This window comes from Ovis aries, chromosome 5, assembly GCF_016772045.2.
Source record: "Ovis aries strain OAR_USU_Benz2616 breed Rambouillet chromosome 5, ARS-UI_Ramb_v3.0, whole genome shotgun sequence".
Taxonomy (NCBI): Eukaryota; Metazoa; Chordata; class Mammalia; order Artiodactyla; family Bovidae; genus Ovis; species Ovis aries.
In genome coordinates, this window is record NC_056058.1 from 14,452,295 (window position 1) to 14,479,457 (window position 27,163).

General features: G+C 52.0%; 1 protein-coding gene across 2 annotated transcripts in view; it reads right to left on the reverse strand.

Annotated features, from left to right (window-relative positions):
* ELAVL1 (ELAV like RNA binding protein 1) overlaps positions 1-27,163 on the reverse strand; it is a 36,245-nt gene that overhangs the window by 2,332 nt on the left and 6,750 nt on the right. The window contains exons 2-5 of one of the 2 annotated variants that reach the window (XM_015095474.3): positions 20,321-20,512; positions 10,353-10,456; positions 6,520-6,673; positions 1,834-2,059 (exon numbers count right to left, since the gene is read on the reverse strand). In XM_015095474.3, coding sequence (XP_014950960.1) covers positions 1,834-2,059; positions 6,520-6,673; positions 10,353-10,456; positions 20,321-20,492 — 656 coding nt within the window. In that variant the 5' untranslated portion in view covers positions 20,493-20,512. Of the gene's footprint in view, positions 1-1,833; positions 2,060-6,519; positions 6,674-10,352; positions 10,457-20,320; positions 20,513-27,163 lie in introns of those variants that run through there. The other variant, NM_001166194.1, reaches the window with a different exon arrangement.

Below are 27,163 nucleotides of genomic sequence, written 5' to 3' on the forward strand. Positions count from 1 at the left end.
CAGTCTTAGCCACTGGACTTCCAAGGAAGTCCTTGGGGCCCCCTTTCCAAAGAAACACTTTTAGTCACATAAAAATAAGCCTACAAATCATGGCCATGGCAGTAACGATGAAGGAAGATGACAAAATTGCTACTGAAGCCATGTGGCCCTTGAGATGTTTCACAAACACAAAAGTTAACTGTCGGAGGACCAGTTAAGAACACTTGCGCATGGCATGGCATCTCTGAAGCCCCACAGTGCAATTGAAGAAGGACTACCTGCTCCAAAACACAATCAAGTCTGAGGTGTGGGTCTGACCCAGGGGTGAGCGGGGTGCCTTCGAGTGCCACTGAACAGATTCACTCCCTCGAGAGACTCTGAAGAAGAGTGGCCAGCCCCCTGAGGTGCAGCCCACTGACAGAACGGTGATCACTGATGAAGAATCAGGGCATGCTGCGGGCCGTGATTTTGAATTTGCAGGAATGATGTTAAATAGCCGCACTGGATATCTGAGTTGGTTAAATGATTTGTTAGTGGTAAGACCACAGAATCACTGAAATGGGGGTGGGTAAGGGCCCTCGAGTGCCTGTGTGAGTTGCTTTTCAGTGAGAACTGGAAGAGGTCTGACTTCTAAATGAACCTTGTTTCCTCTAACTTTTGTAGGATGTGGACCCAAGTTATGATAGTGGTTCACTAAACCTTGACGTATCCATTAAACTGAAAACGATCCGAGGCTGTACGACAAGACAGACCGCACTGTCTTGCGGACAGTGCAGCTCATTCTCATTCCCTTCTGAGAGCCTCCCGCTAGTGGTGGCTGACCGCATCGCAACTCTCATGAACTGCCCCCCTTCTTACCTCTGATGGCACAGAGGTAAGCTGACCCATCCTATCCTAGATCTGGGGGCCCTTCTGCAAACTCTCTCCTCTCTGGGGCTTCCTCCCTCTTCTTACCTCCCCTCTTTGCCCTTTCCTCTGTCTAGCCCTGGAGGTCACAGTCACTCTCCTGCCTGGCCCTTCCTGCACTCATGTCTCCGTTTTCTTCTCCCCCGAGCTCTCTGGTTTTCCAGAGTTCACAGGTTAACTCCCTGAACCTGGCCATCTACACCCTCCACCAGATTAGCAGTGACACTGATTGCGCTATCTGACTTTCAAACTGGATCAAGCTCACTTCTGTCCACTTCCCCAGCTTTGCCTTTAAACCTGAAAAGCCAACGAAGGCAGGCCAGCTTGTGGGCCTCTCTGTTGTTCATGAGGTAGTAACACAGCTGATTTCAGAGTCCAGGTCACCAGCTCTACTCGTCTCTGCTCTACTACATCCTGGCAACTAGAACTGTTTTATGTGGAAAGGCTAAGGAAGGCGGGTAAACAGTCCACCTCTAGGACGGGGCTTTTCAACAGCAGAATTAATAATATTTAGACACCAAATGACCCCACAAGGAGGTAGACAAGAAAGGTTTGCCCTCGGGCTGCTCATCAAAAAGTCTAAAACCTGTTTAAAACTCTGGAAGGAGAGAAGCCTTCCAGTGAGCTCAGGCTACATCTTTCTCCCCAGATATAGGATGCTCCTCCGTATTGCGGTCCGCTTGCCTGTCCTGAGGAACTGCAGGCTGCGGCGCCAGGCGCTGGGAGCTAGGAGCTGTGCCATCTTTTTTACTGCCATTAGAGACATACTCAGATGGAAACACACGGCTCCACACAGATAACCCTCTGAGGCGGGCAGGGGACACAGAGACAGGACATGATCAGCCCAGTGTGCAGCAGTTCCCGCAGCTGGGAGTGCCTGCCCAGGCTGCGAGCAACTGGATGTGGCCCGGGTGGCCGTGGCAGGAAGAGCGCACCCTCCTGACCCACCTGAATCTCTGCGCCTGGTGGTGGACGGGGCCTCCGAACCGTCTAGCTGGCGAGTGGTACAGCTGGGAGAGCAGCGCCACGTTTTTGTTCTGGTTGGGATTGGCTGCGAACTTCACTGTAATGGGCTCGGAGGAACCTGGGGGTTTATGACCATTGAAACTGGTAATTGCCTCTTCTGCCTCCGACCGTTTGTCAAACCGGATAAACGCAACCCCTCTGGACAAACCTTTTTAACAAACCAACAAAAATGGAGTTAGGGGGAAAAAAATGCAAGGAGTTTTAAAACTGAAAAGCAAAAGTCAAGTCAGTCAGCCTACTGTGGTTTAAACTGGATGCTTGGCTAATGAGAGAAACAAAAATTAAACCTAAATATGGAAACATGAACAAATTAAAACAAACAATGACTAATAAAAGATTAAGGTTTCAAACTTTCTTCTGAGTTGAAGCAACAATGCATAGTCTCTGCACAATAAGACACTTTGGCACAACATCCCAGAGAGATGCCCCAGACCTCTTTTTTAAAAGGAAGCCATGTTTTATCCTCTGTCACTGAGGAGGCCAGGTGCCCACCACGGTGCTGGTGCACGGCATGCTGAGGGGTGGGCAGACAGTAAGGAATTCTCCCTTGCCCCAGGGTGCTCCCTCCCATGGCTTGCCGGCCATCCGGCCTCATACCCACGCCAGGCCTTCCCAGGTCACCTTCCCAGCTGGCCTGATCCAATCCCTGTTTGCTCAGTGCCTGACTCAGCCTCCTGAGTCCCCGAAGGGCATGGAGTCTGAGTAACCCAGCTGCACCCTGGTGGCTCTTTCCTGCCACCAACACCTCACTCACCTCTTGGATATTCTAAGTTTTCTGGGAAGAGTCTGGCCTCACTTGATTCTGAGGGCCCTCGGCAGTGTTGACACTCACCCATAGACTCCCTGCCCTGGGTCCCTGGACGGAGCCTCCTGAAGGCAAGCCCCTGATTCTGCTGCTGCCCCAGCCCTTGAAGGAACAAGAACGTGGCTGCCTGAATCCCAGGCCCAACTGCTGAAGGCAGGGCCAGGTCAGCCTGGCCTGAGGGTGAGACCTGAACAAACCAGGTGGGAGTGGGCTCAGTCACCTTCTACCCTCCTTCTGCCCACATTCTGGGCCTGGGAGGAATGACAGGGGCTGGTCCCTTGAAGAAATGGAGGAATGAGGTAGGGCTGGGGTGAAGGAATGTGAAGCCATGAAGAGAACCAGCTCTTTCTGCTGGGGTCAAGGGTGGAGGTCGCAGCATGGAGGTGACAGCTGAGGCCATCTGGGGGAGCACCTTGGAGAGGAGGCTACCCTGGATGTTCTCGCTCTCCACGGCCAGTCACAGGCTGTCCTGAGGCCTTTACCAGGTGGTGAATGACAGTTATCAGAGCAGAAGAGCCCAGGGCCCTGGGCCACCGGCTAAGTGAGTGTAATGAACACCCCCAAGTCGGCTCCCATGTCCCACAGGATCCCATCGATAGTCCCCAGGATGGGCCCAGGGTGGGGGCCGAGGAGGGGTGTGGGGGACTCAGGCATACCAGGTGGGGGCAGCAATGACAAGTTCTACTGCCGGAAGTGGTGCCCCCTTAGGGCCTATTAATAGAATCCCACGCTCTGTTCTGACTGGGAAGGGATACCGTGGGCCCCATGTAAACAAGCAGACGGAAGTCAGGGGCCTTCAGGCAGGGGTTCTTCTGCCACAACTGTAACATACCGTGAATGCCAACTCCTAAAACATGCACCCCAACTTTCCAACCAGGAAATGCTCCCTCCTGGGGGGCACCCCCAGCACAGCACCCTGGGAGGCCACACAGTGGCCCCTGGCAGCCTCAAGGCTGCCCCCACCATGTCTCCATGACTATGTAAGTATGAACTTTAAATGGACACAGCCAGAGATGCTCACTGAGTCAGGGAGACCAGATCCGGAGATTCACATGTGCCAGGCACAGTCTAGAGCCTGAGCCCATTTTAAAATTTTAGTTCAGAAGGAACACCTGAAAACAAGTACTTGGCATACACTCTTTATTTACTCTTAAACGACACGAACGACGGCTTAGACAGATGGGAACCCGAACGAGAGCTAACTGCAGGCAAACCTCACTGGAAGCCGCGGCTGGCTAGCTCCCACAGAAAGCTGCCTGCAAGGGGACAGTCTCACTCTATTTAGAAGACCTTGTGATCAAGCAGAGAGTGTGTGTGTGCAAGTGTGGCTTCCGTGTATGGTTTTGTAAAATGACTATCAGATGAAAACTGCCCAAGTGAAAGCAAGAAAACCCAAGTAAAAGAAAGAAAGTTACTTAAAGTGAGAGAATATAAACTCAATGCTTGGATGAATATATACATTTTAAAGATGAGGTTTTTTTTTCCCCTCTAGTGTTTTTAGGATTAGGAGCAGAGACCAATAAATGGCACCACCTCTAGATGAGCCAACTATAAAGGTCATAATTACAACGTATGAAGAAGCAAAGCAAAAAAAAAAACTTCTGTCAGCTCAGGAAATTATGGGTTTTCTTCTTTTTTCTTTTTATTTTTTAAATTAACCAGACCACCTGTTTTTTCTTTTTAATTACTCAGGCCATTTTTTAAAGCATTCTGGGTTAAGGGTTTTGAGCGTGTTTTCGCTTCTTTGAAACACGTGTCACGCGAAAGCGAACCTGGCATGCAGCCTTGCTCTCTGTGCCACTCTCGGCCTGGCTGTGGCTCCACAGGGCCCCAGCAGAGGAGCGCTGAGCAGCGGCATCCTCCAGAGCAGGCAGGGGGGCCCACAGTCCCATGGGCTTGCTTCCTACTCTCCAGTGGCACATCCTGGCCTAGGGGAGGGCTGTGGAGAGGAGGCCCTGGGGGTCCCTCACAGATCCTGCACCCTCTTCTTGCAAAGCTCCTAAAGACAGGCAGGGGTGTGGGGTGTGGGCCCACACTGAAGTGGCAGAAACTGGTGGGGAGGCCTGAGGGTCTCCCAAGCTCTAGGAGACAGCAGCCTTGCAAAGGGAAAGAGGACAAAATCTCCAGCAAATGGGTGAGCGAACCGCCTGCAGGAGTGACCGCCCTCAGGATAGTGGGGACAAAAGCTCCGTGGCCCAGGAGTGCAGGAGGTGCTCTCAAGGTGGGTGGACTCCAGGCTGGGAGCTGGGCCCTGCTCAGCAGTGCAGGGCTGGACTGAGATGAGCAGAGGGCAGCAGTCCACACAGGACTGGGGAAAGCAGGGCCACGGAGGCAGGATGCGGGCCACCACCACTGCCCACTCCAGGTCCCCTGACAGCCCACTCAGACACTCCTGTGCAGGAGGGTAAATAGAGGCGCTGACCAGCCAGCAGGGTCACTTGATCAACTGGTACTTGAAGGTAAGGGAGGGGCCAAATGTACAGGGGTTTATACCAAGCACATGGCATTATCACCTCATGCCCATCCCCGGCCCGAGCCAGGGGCAGAAAGGAGGCCAGGTGGGTGGAGTCTGTGTCCCTGTAGCAGAGCGGGTGTCGGTGCCAGACTGGGGGGGTACCTAGAGCTGCCAGCAACCTGCACCTGGGGTCCATACTCCAGGAGCCTCTGCTCCTCCTCGGGGCTCTGGAGGACTCAAGCTGTCTGCTCCTCTCCAAGCTGCGCCCCAGCCCAGGCCCACCTGAGACAGGACAAGGGAGAGTGGGGGGCAAGGCTGCGGGCCCCAGAGTATACAGCTACGGGAGGATACGGGAAAACACGCATCCCCACTCTTGTCTGCCATGAGCCGGGACACCCCACCCGCCTGCTCCGTGTCTGTTTTCAGCCTCCCGGGGGAGGCCACCTTGGAGCCACGGCTGCTGCAGCCCCACTACCAGTGTGCACTTGACTGGTCAGCCAAGGAGGTAGGGAGCACGCTCAGTGTGGGAAGAACACGAGAAGCGACCAGTCAAGTCTATCAGTTTCACTGAGCTCTGGGAGCAGCGATTTTACTTTCTAGTTGCTCAGCAAATTCCCACTCCTGCAGAAAACAGAGCTGAGGGGACTGAACATCAGATGTCCTAAGCTCACTGCTTCCCTGACAGAGCCGAGTGTGTGGCCAGTCCGATCCAGGCCCAAGGCTGGTGGGGCAGGTGGGCACCTTGAGGGGCGGCTTCTGGGCATGTGGTGCTCAGTTCGGTGGGGCCTAACTGCTATGTGCAAAGCCCAGAGCCTGAGCTGCTTGTGTCCTGAGCTGAGCTGACCCAAGAGGTGGTAGTGAAGTGGCCAGGACAGCCTGAGAGAGGACATCACACTGTCTTTGAGCTGTGAATGTGCTACCGGGGTGGGGGTTATCGAGTGGTGGAGATTCAAGAATGACTCCTCAGAAACAGTCCCCTTGGAGCTTTGGGACAATGAGAGGTGGGGACTCTGGACCTGGAGTGGAGACTGTCCCACAACGCACCCTACTGCCTGCAGTAAGGAGGGCAACGTTCGAGTCCAGGCTGGGATGGGGGGTGCCAGGATCTCTTGGCGTTTTCACTGTAAAAGCCTGGCTGCACCTCAACTTTCATGACGGGGTGGCTTTTATGTCATGTAATACCCCGCCCCCCTCCAACCTTCCCGGCCTCATTAAACAAAAGCCAATGTCTTCTCACTGCGATTCTGTCCTCATGGCTGGAGTAACTAAAGACAGCCATCTGTCTTCCCAAGGAGACTCGAGCCCTGCCCGGAGGAAAGCGCACTGCATCCCAGGCCAGGCACCGTACCTGTGGTCTGATCCACAAGGACTCGCGAGTTGATGATCCGCCCAAACCGAGAGAACATGTCCTCTACGTCCTTCTGGGTCATGTTCCTCGGGAGCCCGCTGATGTACAAGTTGGCATCTTTGATGACTTCGGAGCTTGGGCGTGCATATGACACCTTGAAAACAAAACCGCTTGCTAGCATTAGGGCAGGTGCATGCCCAAGGCATCCAGGGAGGGTGTTACACCTTCAGGTGAGGGAAAGTCAACCCTGTGGGAGGGCACCTGTGGCAGCCCGTGCTGGCAGCCCGCCTCGGGCCAGGCAGGGACCCTCACGTGCCATGATGATGCGGCTGTCATTCCTATCTCATAGTCAAGAGTCTGGGGGTGCATGGCTGGCGTGGGGCAGGGCAGGGACCAAGCCCGGCTGCCCGTCCTCCTACCTCGGCCTCAGGCGTCTCTGGACAAGCAGTAGGGCTGGAAGGGGACTCTGTCCTACCTGGGAGGGGCCCAGAGGACAGCTGGGGAGAGAGCTGGGTGCTCGGGGAGTGTGACGCTAACCAGGCAGCAGGCCAGCTCGACATGGAGTCCAGATGGGGCCCCGGGGCTGGGGGCACACAGGTGAGTGCTCAACATTAAATGACCTCAAGCTTTCTGGGGCTTCTGTTTTGCAAAGCTGAAGGAAGACTAACAGAACTTTGCAGTAGTTTCGATAAAATGGTGTTTATGTGTGAGGCTGGGGGCAAGGAAACGTCTTCAGTGTTTCCAGTTTGGGGGTGAGAGCAGGGTAGATCCTGTGGGCCATGGAGGGATGGGGCCAAGGCCAGACCTCTGCGGGGAAGGAGCCCCTGGGACAAAGCCCTTCCACCTCTGGCCGAGGGGACAGGACTCTGTCACACCCCACACCTGAGGGAGTCAGGACCAAGTCAGGAGGCTGGGGGACAGAGGAGGAAGAAGAAGCAGAGAACCATGTGCTCTGGAAGGGGGAGCAGGTAGACCTGAGCAGAACTCCTCCCTGGGGGTCAAAAAACTGAGACCATACATAAATAACACAGCAGCAGACACGACCTCTCAGGTGTCACTGGGCAGCACAAGGGGACAGACGATAGATGTGTTCCCACCACAACACTCAGGCCTGCCAGGAAGGGCAGGGGTGCAGGGCGACACACCAAGACCACACCCCCCCACACACCCCTTTGTTCACGCACTCACTGACTCTCACACACTTGAGGTGCATCTGGAATATTCCAGAAAAGGAGACGACAGACACTGCCTTTGCCTGGAAAGCAGGACACATTCCAGAGGGAGAGACAGCGGGTGAAAGGAGAAACTGGGGTGTGGTCAGAGCCCAGCTCCACCTGAGGGGAGAGTGGAACAGCGGTGACAACGTTCCTGGGATGCGTCCCTGCACTGCAGCCAGGCCTGAGGCACTGTGGGGACACTCTGGGGCAAGACCTGGGGCAGAAGCAGCACTGCCCTCAGAGAAAGAGGCCAGCAGGTGGGCGTGGCAATACTTCTCTACTTCCGAGAAGGATGTTGGCCACGCTCTTATGTCTGCACCTTAACTTTCTGGGTCTACAGCCCCCCACAGAACACCCCGCTCAAACTCCTGATAGAAGGAGTCACTCCAACTGTTTCGTGTCCAGTTTTACCAAATGCCTCAGTGAGAGGTGTCAGATTTCAGGCAGGATGGCTGAAGGCAGGAGCTGGGACTCAGGCTTTTCTGTGCTTTCCTGGGACTGGGCCGGGCGAGCAGGGAGTTATCCCCCAGGATGTCCTGCCTGGCCCCTCGCAGATCCATCTGGAACAGGTTGCATCTGGGGCCTGCCCTCGGCTTTTGGTGAAGGACACTGTGGGAAAGAACATTTCCAGGCCAGTGCCAGGGGAGTGCTGCGGTAGCCGGCACTGACCATGGTTGCGACCGCCTCCTAATAAAGCCCGGGGAGGAAATGCTTTCAGAGCCAAGTGCACTTCGGTCCCTTCCAGCCTTGGTGTCTCCAGGGACTCTGATGACTACTGCAGCTTCCTGTCCTCTCCAGCTACTGTCAAGCTCAGAGTCAAATCAGAATCCAAGAAGACAGCAGCAGTGAGCCTGTCTACCCGTGGCAGGCATGCCCGACTGGATCCACGACACTCCCCAGAACCCTCTCATAAGCTCCCGCACCACCTGTTCCCTTGCCTCTGGCAGGTCCACTGCCCTATTCTTGGGAAACCCTCCTGTGAGAGGTTTTGAAGAACACAAGACTTCTGAATTACATCCTCCCACAAATTCCCCTGTCGGGAATCCTGACCCCAGGACCTCAGAGTGTGACCTCATTAGAAACAGGATCATGATAGATGCAATTCATGATGATGAGTTCAGAGCAGAGTAAGATGGCCCCAGATCAATGATGGGGGGGGGTCCTTATAAAAAGGAGACATTTGGACACAGATATGCACACAGGGGGAACCCCGTGTGAAGACAAAGGCAGAGACTGGGGTGATGCTTCTATAAGCCGAGAACCACCCAAGATCCAGTGACTGCCAGGCACTGGGAAGGGCATGGAGCAGACCCTCTCACACAGCTCACGGCCCTCAGAGGGCACTCAGACTTCTGGCCCCTCGAGCTACCTGAGGATCTGGAAGGTACAGAGGTTCAACAGGGCAACCTTGTTCCAGGGGCTTTGGGTTGAGGGAGACGCTCTGGAGACTCTGGTGGGTGCTTGTCTCAGGCATGAGGGCCTCGCCAGGTCTGTGGGTGAGGGCCGGTGGGCACAGCACAGGAGGGGTTATTGCAGGAAGCCCGGCCACGGTCCCTCGTGGAGTGGGCAGAGGGGGCATGTTCTACAGCAGGGCTGGGCATGGAGTGAAGATCAGGAAAGCCCAAAGCTGGTCCAGGGGTGGACAGAGCCTGAAGACAGACACCTAGGGATGGGGAGGGGTGAGACTGAGAAAAGCAGGGCGTGGTCAGTGATGTCAGGTTGAGAGGAGCACGAAGGTGGGGGGGTGTCTGTCTTGTGAGGCCTGGAGGACTCACCAGCTTGTCCCAGGAACCCACCTCCGCCCCTGATTAGGGAATGACACTACTGACAGTCTGCCCAGACTGCCCCATCATGCTGCCTGGCTCTCTCACTTCCCTCAAGTCACCTCAAGCCATCAAGAAGCCCCCACAGGACACAGCGCCCCCAGGACACAGCTCGCAACACCTGCCTGGCCACACCTGGTGTCGTATTTACCATCTGTGTGCACCTGTGCACAGGCAGACGCTCAGCCTGCCCTTCGAGGCGTGGAAATGGTTTCGTTCACTGAGTGGCACACAGTGGGCAACTCCTACATGCTTGCCCAGTGACTGCTGAGTGAACGGGCAGGAGGACCTTAACTGCTGGAACAGGGCAGGAAGGGGAGCCTGAGCACGGGGCGCATGCACAGTGCTGCCGCCGCTGCAACAATGACCAGGTCCAAGTGGGAACGTGGCGCTGGCCCAATGCCCGCTTGGCAGGAGGACAGCAGTGCTGGGCCAGTAGAGGAGGCCGGCAGGGAGGTCTTCACATCAGGGGGCTGCTGTGAGCCAACACGCCAGGGACACCGGGGTCGGGGCGGGGGGCGGTCCCCATGCAAGTCCTTTCTGGGGATCCTCCCTTTGCAGGTGGGGCCAAGGAGCCAGAGGAACAAGGGCTGGGACAGTCACCACCCGACACAGGTCTCACACAAGCCAACAGGAGATGCCCTGGAAGCGCCTGGGCTCTGAGGGGCAACTGTGCTAACGGTGCCAAGGCATTGACGGGGAGGTAAAAGGTTGGCTCTTTCACCAAGGCCAGGGCTCAGCACAGATCTCTGTGCAGCCGGGAACTAATGAGATGGTGATCGCAGCTCTTTACCTTAATGGTTTTTGACTGGAGCCGCAGGCCGTTCAGTGTGTTTATCGCTCTCTCTGCGTCCTTGGCAGTCACGTAGTTCACAAAGCCGTAGCCCAAGCTGTGTCCTGTGTGGAGAGCACGTGCACGTCAGTGAGCCACTGGGAGCCAGCAAGCCAGCGAGGGGTAGGGGAGAAAGGAGGGGAGAGAGACAGGGAGGATGGACAGGGCGGCATCTGGCTGGGCTCAAAAGGACAAGACCAGAGAGAAGACGACTGAGAAAACACCAGAGCTGAAAGCCATGGCTTCTGGGAAGGAGGGGTTAGAGGTCAACGGTTATAGTCTGTACTGATGGTTTATTCATGACACCACCTTGGCAAACCTGCACATTTTCTGCAAAGAACAAACCTATAAAATGTGACTTTTGTAACTGGGCATCCTGGGGAGCCCATCACCAAAGCAGGGCCGAGGATCTGTTCCATTGGTGCTGGCTGCTCTGTGCAGCCCCCAGTGGGGGGGGGGGCCTGGGATGGGGGGTATGGGTAGGACAGTCATGGCAGCAGACAGGACAGGCGGGTGGGGAGAACCCACCGATGACCAGATGTCAGTGTCCAGGCTGTTTTCCGCCCCTGCTGTGCTGGAGTGGCAAGGTCTGCTGGGCTCTGGCGCCCCCCAGTGTCGGTTCCCTTCACTTTCCTGAACTGAAAGTCCAGCTGCGGGAGGAGGAAGTACAGAGGCAACCAGTGCTGAGGGCAGCCTGGCCACCAGAGCCCACTTTGGCAGCACCTCCTACAGTGACAGCATCATCAGCCGATGTCCAGGGGCATCATAAGGCCGGCGCAAACCTCAGTTCTTCCCAAAGAAATCCAGGGTTGCAGGCAGGGTGTCCCACTCCCTCCCAGGTAACCACTGGGAAGTGGTGGGGTGACCACCAACTGGATGCAGAGGAGGGACCCGGCAAGGCAGAGGAGGGGCTGTGGGCCTCTAGGAGACCCAGAGAGAAGCAATGGGTGACAGTCAGAGTGGGAGGAACCTGACGCCTTCCCTACAGAGGAGCAGGAGGAGGCCCGGAGAACAGAACAGCCACCAAGCCCGCATCCTACCCCTCCCCGCGCCACGTCAGTGGGCACATCCTGTGCACCGGCCACTGCTCTGAGCAGAGACAGTGGGTGAGCAGAGAGACGACTGCTCACCCCGAGTCCTGTACACACACACATGCCCACTGGATGATTAAAACAGAAGGTGTGAGCCACCAGCAGGCAGAGATCTGCAGAGCAGATGAGCTGACTCTGCCCACTTCACCAGCTGAACCCAGGCTCATCTTGCTATTAATGAGACCTGGGAGAGTATTACCCACTGCTGTCACCTTGAAACAAACAAACAAACAACCAAACAACAATACTTTATTTTTTAGACTTAAAGAAAAACTACAAAGATGAGGCAGCGTTCCTACACGCCCCACACCCGCGTTTCCTGTGAGTGACATCTCACCCTAGGATGGCCTATTTGTCACTTCAGTGAACTGGCACCGATGTCCACGTCTGAGCCAGACTGCCTGAATTTCCCCTAATGTCCTTTTCTGTCCCAGGACACCATCCAGGGTCCCCCGTGACAATCAGCTGCCAATTCTCCTTATGCTGTTCTTGGCAGGGACAGTCTCTCACACCTTCCTTGTTTTTGATGACCTTGACAGCTGTGAGGACTGGTCCAGAAATTTTGTAGACTCTCCATCAGCTTGGGTTTGTCGGAAGTTTTCCTGTAGTCAGACTGGGGTTATACTGGGCTTTTAGGAGGAAGGCCACAGAATGAAGAGCCCTTCTCATGCCGTCGTTCCGGGGTGCACGCTGTCCACAGGGCTCATCCCGGTTGATGCTGGCCCTGACCCCAGTCTCACCAGTCTCTGTGTGCAGCCTGCACACTGTGAGTGCCCTGTGGAGTCACACCCTCCCCACTTCAGGGCAGAGACGCTACACAAACTACTGGTGATTCTGCAAGGGCTACTTTCTCCTGCCCTGTCCGGGCCATCTTCTTTACTTTTCTCTGTCGTCTCATGCTCCTGCCCCTCCCACAAGGCCAATGCCAAGGCTGGGCCACCTGTGCCCTTGGCTCCTGGCACTTCTGGTGCTAGACCATGTTCCCGTGCCTTGCTGCTGCACCTGGCGTCTGGACAGGGGTCCCTCCACTCTCAGTTGCCAATTCCTCCCTGCCCTCCCATCTTGGCTGGCCGCACCAACACCAACTGGCCCTGAGGGTGTGCCCACAGAGAGTTTTAGCAGCTCCAGAAGCCCTCAGTGGCACTGGGCACTGCCAACCTCCCTGAGGTGCCACCTCCTCCAGAACGTGACTGCAACGCCAACTGACCCTCCCCAGGCTCCTCATCCTCTGCCCACTCCATCGAGATGGTCCATAAGGCTCTACCTTTGCCCTGGTCTCTATTATCCGAGCTTCCTGGGTGACCTCTCTGACCATTGTGTGGCCACAGCCAACAATGTCACCTAGGAAGTCACACACTTTGACAATGGCCACTGGCTCCTTCTCCACCCTGCTCCCCTCCACTCTTCCTCAACAAGCCCATGTGTACTAACTGAACACCCACTTGTGTTGGGCTATGCGTCAGGCTGGCCAGGGGTTTAATGATCACCACCAAGGACAGCTCCTGCCATAATGAAATTCCCATCCCACTGAGCGAGTCAGACAATAAACGAGCAAGAAACGAACAGACAAAGCTACACTCAGGCGCTACCAGGGGAGCCTCCACGGAGGAGTGAGAGGATGGGCAGGACAGGTCCAGGGGAGACAGGCGGTCAAGAGCGTGTGTCCCTTGAGGAGGGGGCATGAGAAGCAAGGCCCTGGGGTGGCTGGAGGCAAGTATTCTGGCAGAAGAGCAAGCACCAAGCTTCTGTGGCACAGACGACTCTGGAGTGCTCCAGGAAACAAAAGGCGGCCAGCAGCTGAACACAATGAGCTAGGGGCCTGGCCTGGAGGCAGCTGCTGGGTGGAGCACGGCAGCAGCAGAGCTGAGGCCAGTGTAGAGACCAGAGGAACCCACGAGCCAGACCAGGTGTGAGATGAGGACCCTAGCAGGGCAGGGGCGGGCAGGAGGGAGAGCCACCAAGCGGACTTGCCAATGGGCTGATGGGGAGGGAGCTCTGGCAGCCAAGGCCCCTAAAGCAGCAGCACTCCCGGGCTGGGACTGGCTCTGTCCCCTAGTCTGCTCTCCTCTCTGTGGGCACCTCTGTGCGCCGAGAGGGAGGTGGGTGAGGAATGAAGGGGAGCCTGTGGTTCTGCCCACTGGGTAAAGCTGGAGACTGAAGTGTCAACAGTGGTGAACGCCCACCTGCATCCACCCTTTCCTTCACCATAACCCGACTGCTCTCAACTCCGGCCACTTCTTAGAATCAGCAGGATGGCCGCTACAAACCATCACGGCCCAGGCCACATCCCAGACCAAGGACATGACAGGGGGATGGGGAGGCAGGAGCGGGGACAGCTTCGGCGGTTTGTAAAGCCCCTCAAGGACTCTGCTGCCGAGCCCAGGTTGAGAACTCCCGCTGGCAGTGCGTGAAGGGAGCGGGCCAGTTATGCAAAAGAGCCAGACTGCAGGGGCTGTGCTCAGAGCAGGCGACTAGGGGAAGGCCCTCACTTCCCAAGTTACCGTTTCTCTAACAGGGTCCGCCAGCCACCTGGGGAAACGATGCAGCTCCCTAGGGTGCTTCATCAGTCCAGAATCCAGGATGTGGACAGGGTGGGGATCCCCACTTCCAAGCTCCTTACAGATGACTTTCCAGTGACCTAGAGGCCATGAGGCCACTGGAATCAGTGCTGTGAAGGCAGGTCAGCGGCTGCCCCCCACCCTCTTGAGGGGCGATGGGAGACCAACCCTGAACAAGAGGGCTGAGGTCTGGTGGGAGAGCGGGGCACTCTGGGGTGAGTGTGGTCAGGGCGTGGATCCTGCACAGGTGCTGGGCTTCAGGCGGCTGAAGCCTGCCAGAGCCAGGGTGGAGTCCAGCGGAAAGGGGACGGCAGGGGAGGAGGGCCAAGAAACCCTGGGCCTGGTGGAGGCGCGTGGGAGGCCAGCGCCCCTCACCTGGGGTTCTAACTCTGTCCGGTACCAGCACTGCCCCCTCCGGAAAGGCTCAAACTCCCCAGCTGGCTGACTCGGTGGATCTGGGTGGGGCCTCGGACTTGTTTCTCCTGGTCCCCAGGCACCGCTAATGCTCAGGGGCTGGCCAAGAGCCATTGCCCTGGAGAAAGCAAGGCAGCCTCCATGCAGAGCGCTCACATGCCAGGCTGGGCGACCCCTGGGCCAGGAGCCTCACGTTTCCAAATGTCTCCTCTCTTTTTAGACAAGGGTTAAGACTACGAGACGATTCCATGGCATCTCATCTCGCTTCCGCAGACCAGAGCAACCAGACGTCATCATGCTGACCTGTGGTGCCCAGCTGAGGAAGGCGAGCACCCTGTGGACAGGGCACTCCTTTGCAGCATGAGGCTGGCGTGCAGTCGAGTCCTTTCTCTAAAGGCCCATGGGGGCTCAAGGGACAACATCACTGAGGGAGAGACTCTGTCTTGCGGGCGATGAGTTAATTAATTAGGTGATAAATAAGAAACAGCAAATGTCCCCAAAGGAAAGAAGACAGGCAAAGGACAAAAAGAGTTCTTACATAAAATAACAGTATAAACAGCCGGAACGGATGAACTTCACAAGAAATGCAGACTGTCACCACACTCAGATGTCATTTTTCACTTAAGAGATGTGAGAAACCCTGCCCGGCCTCGAGGATGCCAGGGCCAAGCAGACGGCATGTGAACCGGAAAGCCCCTGGAGGGCCAGCTGGCAATATGGGTCAACAGCTTCTAGACAGCACCCGCTCTCCCCTCTGAGGGTTCACTTCTAGGAAGACTGCCTACAGAAATAACTGGTGAGCCAAGATTTGTGCCAGGGTATTAACCTCAGTGGGGCTTGTAGCTATAGAAAAGCAGTTACAACCTGTCATAAACTCAGAATAGCCTGTAACCACTGTGACCACGAGACAGCGTAAGTCCAATGATAGGGAGAGATGTTCACAGATAGAGGAGGAAGAGACAGCTTGAGAGGTGCAAACACATTTTTGTAAAAGCACATGACTGCTCACAACCATAAATATGTAAAGAAAAAACTATGGACGGACACGAGCCAAAAAGCTAACAGTGGTGGGATTATGCGTAATTTAAACTTTTCTTCCTGCTTGTCTCAAGTTAAACTTTTTTTCTATAAGGACAGAGGTGATTTCTATTGAGGAAAAAAGTGGTCAGCTGGACGGGTGTGGAAGTGTGTCTTTGAGGAAGGAGCAGCACTGGTGAGTTCACAAGAGTGTGACAGGAGGGTGTGTCTGGGAGATGACAAGCAGTGCATCCAACTCAAGAGAAGGGTGAGTGTGGGGTGCAGTGGCTAGGAGTGAGGCGTCTCAAGGAGATGTGGGAACAAGCTGGGGTGTGGGCTTTATCCTGACCAGAAGTGCAAGCCAATGAGACAGAAGCTGAGTGGGGAGGCTGAAGGCTGTGGACCAGTGACCAGTAACCAGTATGACATGGTCCAGGGGGGGTGCAGACTGGTCATGGTGCCCCGCGGGCCACATGACACCTGCAGACGGGCTTAGATACCAGGACAGAGAGCAGGGCAGGCTGCATAGTAAGGCCAGGTAGTGACCGTGGGTGGAACAGGCAACAACAAAACAGCTGGGGCCCGGATGGTCAGAAACACTCTGTATCTCGAGGCCAGCACACTGAACATCCCCACATGCGGCCACCATCTGTCCCACCACCTCCCACCACCAGTGCCTGGCCCCCGGTTGGCGCTCATAAGAGGCTTGCTGAATGAATGACTGGCCATGCCGACCAGGCCCACTCATTCATTCACTCCACAAAAACTGATTACGTCACATCTGGGGATACCAGAGGGTCCATGCCTCTGAGAACCATAAGGACCTACTGGACGAGCAAGTTCCAACTTCAGTGCCTTGTGGAAACCCATATACTGGCTGATTGCCATGGGGACACAGAGGAGCCTCTATCGTCGACTAGATCAGGCCAGGAAAGACATCCCAGAGCAAATGGGGCCCAGGTGAGGGACAGGACACATTAGGGGTGCTAGAGATCCCACTGTCACAGTCAGCAGCATGGTCTGGAGGGAGCATGGAAGACCAGCTGAGAGCCTAAAGCAGCAGGTCAGGCAGAAGACGATGTGGTCTGCTCTAAGGTGATGGCAGGAGGGAGGGCGGAAAAGGGATAGAAACATTTAGGGACACAGGTCAAAGGTCATGCTTAGATTTCTGACTGGAGCCACTGAGTGGACAGTGGTGCCATCTAAGATGGAAACCTGGGAAACAAGCGGTTGGCTTGTGGGAGACTCAAGGTCAGTCTGGGAAACACTGAGAGGCTGAAGGCCCTGGAGCTTGGGAGAATTCTGGTTGCAAGAGAGGTGGCACAGCTGAATGTCAGGCTAGGCTTAGGGGTGCATCCACTCACTCTAGCGTTGGCCTAGGAAGAAGAGGAGACTAAGGAATAAGTCAAGGACTGCCTAGGTCAACGGCTGAGAAGAGCTGCATGAGAGACAGAAAGAGGGGGGCGGAGCCTCCGAGGTAGGAGAAAGCCAGGCTGACGAATCTGAGGCAAGAGGAAGCTTCTTTCCATAAGAAGAGACAGAGGAGTCGGCTCTGTGAACAGCAGAGGGTGGACGTCAGCCAGAGGAGCTTCTCACCTGGGGGCTATTCTGCACTTCTGGGGACCTCTTTTGGTTTTCACAACTTAGAAGGTGCCCCCAGCACCTACAGGGCAGAGGCTAGGGAAGCAACCTGCAGAATGGCCCTCCCTCAAGAGTTACCCAGTTTCAAACGTCAAGTGGAGAAACCCTGAGCTAGAGGGCGTCCGGCCATCGAGCAAGGGCTCTCAGCACCCGACACTGGAGCGTGTTTGAATGCTGGTGGCAGATCCTGGAAAGACTCAGAGAAGTAGATACTTGCATAGCCTGAGGTTCTTTGGATGCTGAGATAGGAAGGGATCTAGGACAGAGGTGAAATGGCTGTTATGCGAGAGGAATCGGGGTCTGAGGGGAGAATATGTGCTGAAATGGCTAATGTGGGGCACGCAGATGTCCATGTTGCAAGCTTGGCTGAGGTTTGATTGGACAAGGTGCCTGTCCGCCACGATGCAAGAGTCTCGCTGGGGTGGGTACCTGAGCCAGGATGAGAGAAAGCAGACTGAGAAAGGTAACCATGTCCAGGGCTTCACCAGAGGAATGTACTAAAGGACAAGAAGTGAGATGTGAGGCCCTGGCCCCAGAACCAGCCTTGAAGAAATTATCAAACACTGGTGGCAAGAGAAGAAAAGTGAATGAGGTAAGTTTTCCATAAAATTAAGTTCATTCAATTTAAAGAACTACTATCAAGGACTGCAGTTTCCCAGGTGGCTCAGCAGTAAAGAATCTGCCTGCCAATGCAGGAGACTCAGATTCAGTCCCTGGGTCGGTAAGATCCCCTGAAGAAGGAAATGGCAACCCACTCGAATATTCTTGCCTGAAGAATCCCATGGTCAGAGGAGCCTGGCGGATACAGTCCATGGGGTCGCAGAGTCGACATGACTGAGCGACTGAACATTAGCAGCAGCAGGGACTTCCCTGGTCCAGGGGCTAAGACTCTGTGCTCCTAATGCAGTGAGCCCAGGTTCGATCCCTGATCAGGGAACTAGATCCCACATGCTGCAACTGAGATCTGGAGCAACCAAATAATGAATAAATAAATGTGTGTGTGTGTGTGTGTGTGTGTGTGTGTGTGTGTGTGTATATATATATGGTTGTTTTTTTTTTTTAAATAAAGAACTACAAGATGTGAGATGCAGAGCTGAAATGTCAACCCAGGCTCATCTACTCTACGACTCCCAACGCATTACATTCAAACTTGCCCAGAGAGCAGAAGATCTTTACTTCTGAACTGAAATAATTTTCAAATCATGCCTGTGCTGATTTCACTGGTTCTTAAAACCAGTTCTCTCCAGACTCATGTCGCCAAATCCAGGTGTTCCTATTAACATAGCTCTACCGCTGTTGTGAAGTCGCTTCAGTCGCGTCTGACTCTGTGCGACCCCATAGACGGCAGCCCACCAGGCTCCGCGGTCCCTGGGATTCTCCAGGCAAGAACACTGGAGTGGGTTGCCATTTCCTTCTCCAATGCATGACAGTGAAAAGTGAAAGTAAAGTCGCTCAGTCGTATCCGACTCTTAGCGACCCCATGGACAGCAGCCCATCAGGCTCCACTGTCCATGGGATTCTCCAGGCAAGAGTACCGGAGTTGGGTGCCATTGCCTTCTCCAACATAGCTCTAATGCCTTTGAAAAACACAACAAGCCAAGAGATAGAGGAATCAGGAATATTGCAGGGACTGAAAATTTCCTTCTGCCAGAACACAACAGGAGAAAGGCAAGACTCAGCAGCAGCGCAGAAGAATTTAAAAACCTCTCTGAACAAGGATTCTTATTAAGGATGGTCTTCTGGAACTGGAGAGAGAGAGGAATTTCTAGAACATTCCAACACTGTTCAATTTTGTGTATATCTAAAGCCCCTATTTTGAAGACATGTAATAAATTGCACACTCTCAGAATTGAGAGGGTCATTAAAGGACTTTGAGCTCAAAGTCCTCTCTCTGGGACTTCCCTGCTGATCCAGTGGCTGAGACTCCGAGCTCCCAGTGCAAGGGGCCCGGATTCAACCCCTGGTCAGGGAACTGAGATCTCACATGCTGCAACTAAGACCCAGTGCAGCCAAATAAACAATCAAATAAAAACAAAACAAAGCCCTGGGGTCAGCGGGACTCACCTTGGGGACAGGCATCTTAGAGTCACTGGCAAATGCTGTGAGTTGATGAAACAGGACAATGGGTACATGGGGTTCAACAGAATTACTCTAATGTAAACTTAAATCTTGAGTTGGCCAAAAAGTTCGGGTTTTTCCATAAGATGCTATAGAGAAGCCCGAACGAACTCTTTGGCCAACCCAATATATTTCCATAATAAATATGACTTTTGACTTTGAAATTATTTTTCAGTGTAGGGAATCAAGATCTTACAAGCCAGGGTGGGAGCCAGAGCACTGCCGAGAGGACTGGCCATTCGTCAGAAGAGCTGGGCAGAGACGAGGAGGAGGAGGAAGGAGGAGGGGGAGTGGGAGGTAAAGGAGGGCTCCCTAAGATGTACCTCCCTGGGGAGGAAAGAAAGGAAGTGCTTCACAGCCCCATGTCTCTTCACATTTCTCTCTAGAACCCTTGCAACCTCGCTCGCAGAACAGAGGCCTCCTTACAGAGGGCCTTACCAGGTACTGGCCTTCTGCAAACCCTTAGGCGGTAGACAGCATCATGAGGAAGGCAGGAGCCACCACCTCCACTTCGTGGATGGGGACACTGAGGCGCTGTAGGAGGGTGGAGCTTTGCGCCTGCCTGCCTGCCAAATCCACGGCCCACCCATGATCCTCTGCTCCCCTGCTCCAGCCCCCGTGAGAGTTCAAGCTCAGTTTCAGATGTTCAAGTTGATAGCATGAGAACAGAGTCAGGGTGGCCCAAAGCCAGCGAAGGGCTGCCCACAGGGGACTGACTCAGCACTCTGCCGCAGGTGTGACCTGGCATGCACCGCCTGAGAAGACACGCTGGGCCTGCCCCTGGCAGGACACTGGCTAGGGTCCCTCTACAGCTGGGACCGTGCCTGTTCCAGCTCTCACAGCATCCCCATTTCTCCTTCCTGTCTCCTCATCTTCCCTCCCCTCCCACTGTCTTGTTTTGTACATATTCTCCATCTCAGGATGGATTTTTCCTCCTTTGGGAACCTACAGCCAATCTTACACCAGGACGGGAGCAAAACAGAGTTGAGATAAAAATGAAACTTCCTGGCTAAGAAACAGGGCGTGGTGGGATGGCCCCACATACCATCCCCCACGCCCAACACATACAAAAATGGCTCTGTTTCTTTACCTGCCACTTTATCCCGAATAAGTTTTGCAGATTCCACTTCACCAATACTGCTGAACAGACTTCGTAGCTCATCCTGGGTCATGTTCTGAGGGAGGTAGTTGACAATCAGATTTGTTCTCCCGATGTCGTCCCTGCAGTCTTCGGCCATGTGGTCTTCATAACCATTAGACATTGTATTAAAAAAAAAAAAATCTGCAGGGGAAGAAAAAATGAAGTAAATTCCAAACGTTCCCACTGCAGGATATCAAAGCAACGCTCATGACTATGTTTGTACTTAAGACATTTTTCTTTTCAATGCTATGAGTTCAACTTATGTCCACGCAGAAACCCGCACGTGGATGTTTATAGCAGCTTTATTCGTAACCACCCCCAGACTGGAGGCAGCCAAGATGCCCTTCAGTGGGCGAATGGAGAAACACATACCAGTCATCTGGTAACACACACACAATGGAAGGTTCTTCAGTGCCAACAAGACAGGAGCCAGGAAGCCACAAAGACACAGAGGAGCCTTACATGCACACTGCTGAAAATAGAGGGTCTCCAGTATGTGACATTGTGGAAAAGGCAAAACTAGAGAGATTGCAAGATCAGGAGTTTCGGGGAAAGGGGAACGAACAGGTAGGGCACCGGGGTTTTTAGGGTAGCGCCGCTCCTCTGTATGAGGGTATAAAAGTGAAGAGTAAAGTCTAGGGCTTCTCCGGTGGCACTGTGGATAAGAATCTGCCTGCCAATGCAGGGGACATGGGTTTGGTCCCTAGTCCAGGAAGACCCCACACGCTGTGGAGCAGCTAAGCCTGTGCACCACAACTACTGAGCCCGTGCTCTAGAGCCCAGGAGCTGCAACCACTGGAGCCCGTGGGCCTAGAGCCTGTTCTCTGCAACAAGAGGAGCCACTGCAATGAGAAGCCCATGCACTGCAATGAAGAGTAGCCCCTGTTCACTGCAGCTAGAGAAAGTCCACATGCAGCACAACCAAAAAGAAACAAATCCAGAAGTTTTTTAAGAGTGAACTCTAAGGCAAACCCTGGGCTTTAGTTAGGTAACAACATGGGTTCATCTATTACAACAAAATACCACACTAAGGCAAGATTTAGTAATAGAGGAGGGAAACTGTGCCTGCGGAAGGGTATAGGGAAATTTACTCTGGACTCTCTTCACAATCTTTCTGTGAACCTAAAACTGCTCTAAAAATAAAGTCTACTGAAACAAAACCAGAACTAGTCCAAGTTTAACCATTTGCACTTAATAAGAGGGCTTTAAAGAAGCAAGCCCACAAACAGTTCCAGTACCATGACTGGAGCCTCTGGGAAGTGTCTGGGGTGTCCTGAGAACACTCTAAGGATCCTGATTGCTTTGTCCAGTCTCCATGTGCACCACTGGTGCAGCGGCACACGGAGGAGGCTGCGACGAGCGCCGGGGCAGCCCACCCAGACACCTTGTCTGTCCTCCAGCCAGCAGGCAGAGGGCCTCTGCACTGCTTTCCTCCCAAGACAGAGTGACTGAGCTAGGAAAGAGGTTACGAGTTCTCTGCCAGTTAGGGGACCTTTGTCTCCAAAGCTGGTAGGCTCTGGAAAACCTTAAGCTGCCTACAGAAATCCTGACTTTCAGCAACACCAGCAGGGCACAGAGATGGCTTCGGAGGAAAGTCAGCTCAAGACCGCTCTTCTGGAAGCAGCACTCATTTGAGGTTGTGCTCACAGGCACTGCTGTGAAGTTCTGTGTCCTTGGCTCTAAAGAAGCAGGCATCTCTATGGAGCTGAAAGTCATCACTGAGAAAAAGGCCCTGCTACCCACTAGTCAGGAGGTCTACAGGGCAGCCCAACCCTTTCTCCAGATTCTTACTGCCCAGTTCCGACTTTATGCTTCAAAACCCAGTGCCCAGTGTCTAGAGCATTTCACCTCCTCTAAAAATAGTCTTGCCAGCGGTTATATAAAAACCAGTGTGCATCTCCTGCACAGGATTTCCCGCCTGCCCCATAACAACACAAAGAGAGGAATCAGGTCTGGTTCTGAGTTTCCTGGGGCAGACATTCAGGTCTTCTCTACCTTCCAGCTCTCACTTGCTTCAGACCGTATACAACACGCAAAATCAGTCTAGTCGCCTAGTATTACTTTTTTGAAAATGGTCTATGCTTCCTGCTCTTTAAAAAGCAGCTTAGCATCAAGAGTCATAAAAGATTGGAAAGGGAGACTTCACAAGGTTAGAAACTCCTGGACGGCAAAGACATCACAGGCAAGCAGCAGGCTGACAGGGAGGAAGTGTCAGCTCCTTATTATCTCACTTACAGCTGGGTTCTCACCTTGGGTGATTTTGCCCCCTCCTCCGTGGGACACTGGGCAGCATCTGGGGTCACTGCTGGCTATCAGGATGGGAGAGCCTTGTGCCACTGGCACCTAGTAATTAGAGGCCAGGGATGCTGCTAAACACTCCATAAGGCACAGGACAAGACAGCCCCCACAACCAGAAATTATCTAAAGTGTCAGTACTGCTGACATTGAGAAAAATTGATTCGAGATATCTAGAAATCAATATGAAAATAGCCAATATATCACTAACAGAGAAATACACCAAGGATATGAGCTGAAACTAATAGATGCTGGCAGTTAAACAGCTAATAAGGCAAGAAAAGAGGCTCAAGTTCACAAACAATGAGGAAAATGCAAAATAAAAGGAGATGCTACTTTGTGTCAGTCAGAGGGCCTACAATCCAGGATGGATAAAACCCAGTGTAAGTAAGGATAAGTGGAGGAAAAAACACACCCTTCCCCCACCTTTTTTTAAACACCCTTATACAGCACCAATATGAGTGTGCAAAGTGCAACCTTTTGGAAAGACAACATGGCAGGCCTATCAAAATGTTTAATGTGAACGCTACCCTCTGACTTAGAGCTGCAGGAAACTGCTCTACAGAAATAATCACACAAGTGCAGGAAAGTGTGTGCAAGGAACATGGTGACCCCAAGGCTGGTAAAACACTGGATATAATCTAAATATGTATTAGAGACTTCCCTAGAGGTCCAGTGGTTAAGCCTCTGCAGGGGACCTAGGTTTGATCCCTGGTTAGGGAACTGAGATCCCACATGCCTCGTGGCCAAACAAAACAAAACAAAACATAAATATGTTTTAATGGGAGATGGTTAAATAAATACCATTTTCAGTAAAAAGCATGGCATTAACAGGTTTGATCAGGAAAAACTCCACAAACCTGTTAAACTGTCTGTAGCCATGACATTTTAAGATCACTGGAGAAGGAAATAGCAACCCACTCCAGTGTTCTTGCCTGGAGAATCCGAGGGACAGGGGAGCCTGGTGAGCTGCCGTCTATGGGGTCGCACAGAGTCGGACACAACTGAAGCGACTTAGCAGCAGCAGCAACAGCTCAGAAACAAACAAAAACACTGGCTGAAGCCTGAACCAAAGTACAAGGATTAACTAAAGAATTAAAATGCATGCTGAAGTTTGCTCAAAATGTGATTCGAATCTTTTTCTTCCTCCTCCCCCCTTTTCTCCTTTATCTCCCTCTCCATTCTTGTTTTACTCTTCTGCCTTTTCTCTCACACCGATTTCACAGATAATAAACTGGGCAATAATTACCAGAGTGGGCTGTCCTCAATGCCTGGCAAAAAATTTGCTTTCTAAATCAGTGGTTGGCAAACCATGGCCCATGGGCCAAATTTGTTCAGACCACAGCCTGTTTTTATAAATAAAGTTTTATTGGCACACAGCTACTCTCATTTGTTTATGTTCCGTCTATGGCTGTTTTTGCACTCCAGTGACAGAGCTGAGTAGCTGTGACAGGGACCATATGGTCCATAAAGCTGAAAATATTTACCATCTGGCTCTTTAGAGAAAAAGTGTGCCGACCTCTGTTCTAAAATGTAAAAATAGAAAAATTTCTTGAAGAAAATCTCTGTGACACTGGCTGAAGCAAAGATTTCTTAGATACCATGCATGATGCCAGATCCATTTAAAAGAAAATTGATAAACTGGATATCATCAAAATTGAAACCTTTTGCTCTTGCAAAAGACACTGCTAGGAAAATTATAATCCAGAAGATTATATTTGCAAATCACGTGTCTGAGAAAGGTCTTGTATCTAGAACTTTTTTTTTTTAAAGAAAAACCTCTGAAACTTAACAGTAAGAAAATAACTCAATTTTTAAAATGGCAAACAATGTGAACAGATACCAAGCCAAAGAAGATATACGGATGGCAAACACACACATGAAAAGATGCTCAACATTATCAGCTATCAGGAAAACACAAATTAAAACCACACCAAGGGAATTCCCTGGCAGTCCAGTGGTTAGGACTCCACACTTTCATTGCCAAGGGCCTAGGTTCAGTCTTGGTCGGGAAACTAAGATCCTGCATGACCAAAAGACAGACAAACCACATCACAACACTGTTACCCATCTAGGCATATAGGAGGTCTAAAACAAAATAAAAGCAAGAAAGCAAACAATGACAACAGACCATACTGAGCTCTGGTGAGGCGGTGGAGAAACTGGAACTCTCATGCAATCGCTGGTGGCAATATAAAAATGGAAGCCGCTGTGGACAACAGCTTGGCAGCTTCTTATAATTAAACATAAACTTACCATAGGACCCAGCAACCCTACTCCTAGTACTCACACATGGGAAATAAAAACTTTTGTTTATATAAAAACCTATGCAGTAATGTTAAAAGCAGCTTTATTAATTTTTTTAAACATCACGTTTCTATTTTTTAATGTTTTTTCATAATCATTTCCATTTTTGTTTATTATAGGAAATGGAATATAGTTCCCTATGCTATATATACAGTAGGACCTTGTTGTTTATCCATCCTATACATATATAATAGTTTGCATCTGCTATCCCTCCCCACCCCCTTGGCAACCACAAGCATGTTCTCTGTGTCTGAGTCAGTTTCCGTTTTGTTCACAGGTTAACTTGTGCCATACTTCAGATTCCACATATAAGCGACATCTCACATGGTATCTGTCTTTTTCTTTCTGACTGACTTCACTTGCTGTGATCATCTCTAGGTCCATCCATGCTGCCACAAACGGCATTATTCCATTCTTTTTATGGCTGAGTAGGACACCACTGCATATATGCGCCACATCTTCTATATCCATTCCTCTGTTTCAGGGCATTTAGGCTGTTTCCATGTCTTGCTATTGTGAATAGCGCTGCTATCAACATAGGGGTGCATGCCTCTTTTTGAGTTAAGAGTTTTGTTCGGATATATGTCCAGGAGTGGAACTGCTGGATCATATGGTAGCTCTATTTTTAGTTTTTCTGAGGAACTTCCATACTGTTCTCCATAGTGACTGCACCCATTTACATTCCTGCCAGCAGTGTAAGAAGGTTCCTTTTTCTCCACACTCTCTCCAACATTTATTATTTGTAGACTTTTTGATGAGGGCTATTTTGACTGGTGTGAGGTGATACCTTGCTGTGGTTTTGTTTTGCGTTTCTCTAATAGCAATGTTGAGCATCTTTTCATGTACTTACTGACCACCTGTCTTCTTTGGAGAAACGTCTATTTAGGTCTTCTGCCCATATTTTGATTGGGTTGTTTTTTTCGAGTTGTATGAGCTATTTGTATATTTAAGAAAGTAAGCCCTTGTCAGTTGCACCATTTGCAAATTTTCTCTCCCAGGCTGTAGGTTGTCTCTTCATTTTGTTTACGGTTTCCTTTGCTGTGCAAAAGCTTGTAAGTCTGATTAGATTTCACCTGTTTATTTTTGCTTTTATTTCTATTGTCTGGGAGACTGACCTAAGAGAAAAATGGTATAATCTATGTCAAGAATACTTTATGTTTTCTTCTACGAGTTTTTATGGTGTCATGTCTTAATAACTCTTTAATCCAGTATGAGTTTATTTCTGTGTAGGGTATGAGGGTGTGTAATAATGTCATTGATTTATATGCAGAGCAGTTTTCTTCATAATTGCCAAAAACCGGAACAATCCAAAAGTCCCTTGAACCTCCAGTGGATAAACTACAGTACACCATACAATGGAAAAGTATCCAGCAATTAAAAAGGTACTACTATTCACGCAATTGGTAAGAGTCTCATGTACATTTTGCTGAGTGATTGAAAGCAGACTCAAAGGCTACTGCATGGTTCCATTCTGGAAAAGGCAAAAGCTTTTCCAGAGGTTACAGATAAACCAGTGGTTGCCAGGTACAAGGAGTGGGGGAAGGGTTGACTTCACAAGGAGAACATGGGGAAATATTTTTGTTTCCCAGGTGATAAAATTTTCCAATATCATGATCATGGTGGTAGTCATATTCATTTGTAAAAACTCAACCAAAAACTGAATTAAAAAATAAATTTTAGGGACTTTCCTGGTGGTCCAGTGGTTAAGATTCTGCCTGTTCATTGCAGGGTGCACTGGTTTAAGCCTTGGTCAGGGAACTCCCCATATTCCATGCCATGGTGTGGCCAAAAAAAAAATTTTTTTTAAATTTTTTTTAAAGATTGAAAGCATGGAGCTTCTGCATGACAGCCCTGTCCTTAGCATGCTGCCTCCTCCTGACATGCCCAGTCGAAGCTGAGCAGCCCCCTGTGGGCCCCATTCTTGGTCAACTGGCACCACTGAAGAACTTGAACCCCAAGAGCAGTTTCTTGGTGCTTCGGTGCCACCCTGCAATTCATGTCCCTTCCCCTGACCTTTCCAAATCTGCATAGCTGTCCCCGGAAGCACCAACCACAACCTGGTCTTGGTGTCTGCCTGACAATCGATGACTCCAGCCATCTCTCACTCGCCAGACCCTGCCTCCTGTTACTCAGCGTCCCGCCAAGTGGCAGTCCTGTGGACATCTCCAGGTCACCCCTTCAGCCCCACCA